At 42.4% G+C, this 4,119-nt stretch overlaps 2 protein-coding genes across 2 annotated transcripts; both read right to left on the bottom strand.

The window, feature by feature from the left end:
* Positions 1–578: 578 nt before the first annotated feature.
* LOC149087876 (uncharacterized protein F54H12.2-like) lies at positions 579–1,868 on the bottom strand. Its single transcript, XM_089247182.1, has one exon. The coding sequence runs from the start codon at positions 1,866–1,868 to the stop codon at positions 579–581; it is 1,290 nt and encodes a 429-aa protein (XP_089103308.1).
* Positions 1,869–3,057: 1,189 nt separating this feature from the next.
* LOC149087875 (uncharacterized) lies at positions 3,058–3,561 on the bottom strand. The gene has a single exon (XM_089247035.1). The coding sequence runs from the start codon at positions 3,559–3,561 to the stop codon at positions 3,058–3,060; it is 504 nt and encodes a 167-aa protein (XP_089103161.1).
* Between the last annotated feature and the right edge of the window lie 558 nt (positions 3,562–4,119).

The raw sequence follows: 4,119 nt of genomic DNA, 5'->3' as shown, positions 1-4,119 counted from the left end.
ATTCTTTTAAAAAGAAAGTTTTCCCGCTTCCACTCGCCCCTGCACACACAGCTGTGAATGGGTGATGCAACGTTAACGGTTGCATGCTGAATAATGACAAAACTTTCACAATGCAATTTCTTTTTATTAGACGAAAAATTTCTTTTTCACAAAATTATGCACTCGCTTGTCGTTATTCACATTAAAACGCGAGACAATGGCGTGCATGCTCTCCCCCAAACATTTACAATATATATAGTATATCACGTATTGCCCGCATACTTCCGTATCCGGTGACTGCAGCGCTACATCATTGTAGCGGACTCGTTGATATCGCTTCAGGAAGTTGACGATGTCACCTTTTTGAAAGTCCGTAGGTGCTCTTCCAAAGGAGTCGAAGAACTCTGCATTAACATCGTCATGCAGATATATTGCTAACCAGTGTTCTCCACCCTCGAAGCTGGTGTCTGTGTTCACAACCAGAGCAGTTGGATAACTTCGTATATGCGATGGTAGGGTGTTGCTTGCATAAACATCTCTAAATGTTTCTCTTGTGATTGGATTCTTTCGGAGGGCTCGACGTATCTGATTGGTATCCATTAGCTGGAATAATCACACAACACGCTCCTCGATTTCGTGATCTCTATGAGATTCTGAAATTCTCCGTATATTATAACAGAAATGGTTTTCGGCAACGCTTTATCGAATTTTAATTCGACGCGGAGGTTTCCTTGTCTCACCAACTGCAGATGTCCGCAATCACTCTGATCAGGAAGCAGGGAAAAGCAGAATAATGAGTACCCCTTCTCGAATTCTTCTCGGGTCAAATCAATTCCGTGGTCCTCGTCAACCCTGAACAGGTTTTTATAAGCCCTAACAGTGTGTCCGTTCCGGAAGTTTGGTTCCAAGGGTTTATGAGGCATCGGTCGCCCGTCCAAGTAAACTGCGATGAAATTCAGATCATGGTGTTTAAATTCAAAAGGGTTGGTGGTGTAAGTTCCGTTGAAAGCGTCATTATCCACAATGCCTATGATGACTCTGCGCGGCATAGTCCCGAGGAAAACGTTATCTTGAACAAATGACATGCTTCCTTGTGCAACTGAATAAACTTTGCATAGCACTCTGTTGACTGGATATTTGGCAGTTGTCTTTTCAAGGGCTTTCGCGTGGCCGATTGCAACAGCCGGATTGATTTTGACTTTGCGAACAAATAGACTCGCGTGTTCGATTAAAACGTCGTAATCGGTAGTTGCGGCGATTAGACAGAACGATGGCTTTGAACGCACCAGCCGAACTTTCATATCCACTAGGTTGAGAAGCAGCCTTTCCTGAAAGAAAAGTGAACAGTGAAGTCTGCCCATCATTTCATATGATCGACTATTTGCAATGCATTCACCTCGTTTCTTCAAACCCTCATTGTTTTGTAGATCTGTCATAAATCCGGCCGTATCCTTGTAATACCCTTCCATAGCGAGGGGGCCGGTCTTTGCATCATGTCCATAGTTCAGTAAAGTCTCTATGTACGCGCGATAGGGATAAGTGTGAGAAGAATTAGTGATGTTTCTCCCGTTCAACGAGACGTCAACCTGTGAAAAAAGGGAATGTAGGAATAGATTCGCTGTAGAAATGGTGTCTTTGTCAGATAGAGCGTCTCCGTTCGCCTTAGAAACCTTCACCCTCACGTATAGGTTCGTGGAGGACAAGTCGATGTAATCGTCTCCGCTTCCACTGACGTTGAATTCCAAGGGTCCATTGCCATCTCTGATGCTGGAGAGAGGGAGAAACTCTATCCATTCACCACCTTCTATTGCTGTTTGCGTTGGGGGCAACGTGAACAAATCCACTTCACTTTTCAAACATTCGGGGGAGTTCTCCATAATGAAAGCCATCAGTTGAATATATCAGGTGTTGACGCTGTCCTCGCTTTCTTACGAATGATAGTTTTCTTAACCAGACGCTTCCTTTTATGTTTCCCACCTAGCATGGTTTTAATTTTAGACGATGCTTTGTCTGTGAGTACAAGCCCCGCCTCTTTCGCTCTATCTTTTGCTGCAGATTTCAAGTCTTTTCCATGTGCCACGTCTTTAACGATGTCAACTCCAGAACGCAGGACCTGTCGCCCGAACGCTTTCGCGCCACTTTTCAGTAGAGGTATTGCCGAACGAAAAAGGGCAGAGAAAATCGATCCGAAACCTCCCGATCCACGCTGCAGCGGCACTCCTTGATAATATGGATAATTACCGCCACCACCTGATTGACTAACATAATAACCAGCTATGTCGTCAATGCAGCAACAGTACTTTTTGTACGGCATATTCACAAGTGTTTCAATCGGAAGTGAAGTTTCACGATCACCTTCCCACGTTTGAATGAAACTTTACGACCCGTGTGCGTCCTTATATAAATATGAAGGGTGTCAAAACTCCTTCGAGCGAGCGGGATGTAATGACCTCTTTCGAAAGTGGCGTTCACTATCTCACCGTCTTGGCCGTGCACTTTAACTATACGAAGCAGAGGCGCGTATACGTTTCCAACGATTTGAGGTTCAACTATGTCACAGTATACGTAGAGAAGATGGAAATCCAGTTTCGGATCAGCTGCGAACGGACCTTCCACAATTGGTCCCTTTATCTCACCGGGCTCGAATCCCAAGTTTTCGGCTATACCGGTGTGAAGAATAAGTCTGGATCCCTTCCTCAAATTCACTTTCACTTTTTTCGTAGTCTTGTTGAATGTAACCGATATTTTGTCTTGGAAATTATGTGATATTGCTTTTATAAGATCCAAAGTGCTATCGTAAAAACCGCATGGGATTTTACCCTTTTTGAGCACTCCGTTTCCTACATCAAACTCGAATGAATTAGTTTGCTCCGTTATGTTATGGAAAGAATGCGGGAATATAAGTTCCGTAAGGGCAACTTCAACATCAGAATCAAATTCCAACGCGTTGGGAAGTTTCACTGTAAATTCGGATAACGTATTTTGCGGGAAGAAATTTAAAGAAGCATCGCTGGGACACGTGAGGTAAAACGAAGACATCTTGCTAAAATAATCACGTTCACTTGAAGCGACCGGTATTTATAGCTCCACCCACGAATTGAACTTTTTCGGGTAGTGTAAAAATTTCACATAAAATTCGGTTTTACCGTTTTTCATTTTTCTTTTCCTCAGCACCTTTTCCACTGGAAAAGTGTCATCAAGTTTGACTTTCACTAGTTCTTCTGCGTAAAACGTCCCTTTTATCTCTTCTCCCATCAGGTCCTTCAATATATACACTGGTATCACTCTGTCCACGCACTGATCCACCACGAACACTTCGTACGAAAAATTTGTTTCGTAACCTTTTTCGAAGGTGTGTTTAAAGCGTGAAATACGCACGTAATCGCCTACTTGAAATTTCTGTTTCACTTTTTTTTCATGTTTTCCATACAGGTTACCCCACACCTGCTTCTCGTTCTCTTTGTTAACATCCACTGGGCACATCTTTATGCTCCGATGGTATGTGTTATTATAGCTGTGCATCAGATCCGGAAGAACCTCCACATATCTGTAGGTGTTTTTCGCCACGAAATACTTCCACATCTTAGATTTCAGTGTTCTGTTGAATCTTTCCGCTATAGCCGCTTTAATAGTATCATTCTCAGTGGTAAAAAATTTGACTTTTCTTTCTTTGAGAAATTTTTGAAAAATTCTGTTCTTGAATTCCGTGCCTTTATCAGTTTGCAAAGCCATTGGCTGTCTCTCATTAAATATATTTCGGAACGCTTCAACAACACTCTTTCCCGTTTTATCTTTTAACGGCACGGCCCATGCGTATTTCGATAACACGTCTATACACGTTAATAGATATCGATAATCATCATTATACCGAGCTAAATTTCGCATATCAACCAGGTCCGCCTGAAACTGCTGATCTATACGCCCTACTATTATCCGATTACGAGCGAATTTGTTATTTCTTTTCCTATGAAGAGTATACGACTTCTCACCTTCCAACCATTCTTTTATTTTTTCACGAGAAACTTTCCCTTTCAAGGCTTTATACAGCGCTTCTATACCACCATAGCTTGCTGCACTACGAGGATTATCGTAAACGTTCTCCATCTCTAAAAAAATAGAGGAGAAGAAGACATTTATATA

Source organism: Pholcus phalangioides, unplaced genomic scaffold, assembly GCF_987345545.1.
Source record: "Pholcus phalangioides strain wild (caught in Gottingen) unplaced genomic scaffold, Ppha-v1.0 ptg000003l_1, whole genome shotgun sequence".
In the NCBI taxonomy this organism is placed as follows: domain Eukaryota; kingdom Metazoa; phylum Arthropoda; class Arachnida; order Araneae; family Pholcidae; genus Pholcus; species Pholcus phalangioides.
The sequence above is the reverse complement of the archived record's forward strand: the minus strand, read 5'-3'. Positions and strand labels throughout refer to the sequence as shown.

Excerpts from the sequence above, each read along its gene's own strand:
- LOC149087876 (XM_089247182.1), bottom strand. The coding sequence starts at position 1,868 with ATGGCTTTCATTATGGAGAACTCCCCCGAATGTTTGAAAAGTGAAGTG.
- LOC149087875 (XM_089247035.1), bottom strand. The coding sequence starts at position 3,561 with ATGTGGAAGTATTTCGTGGCGAAAAACACCTACAGATATGTGGAGGTT.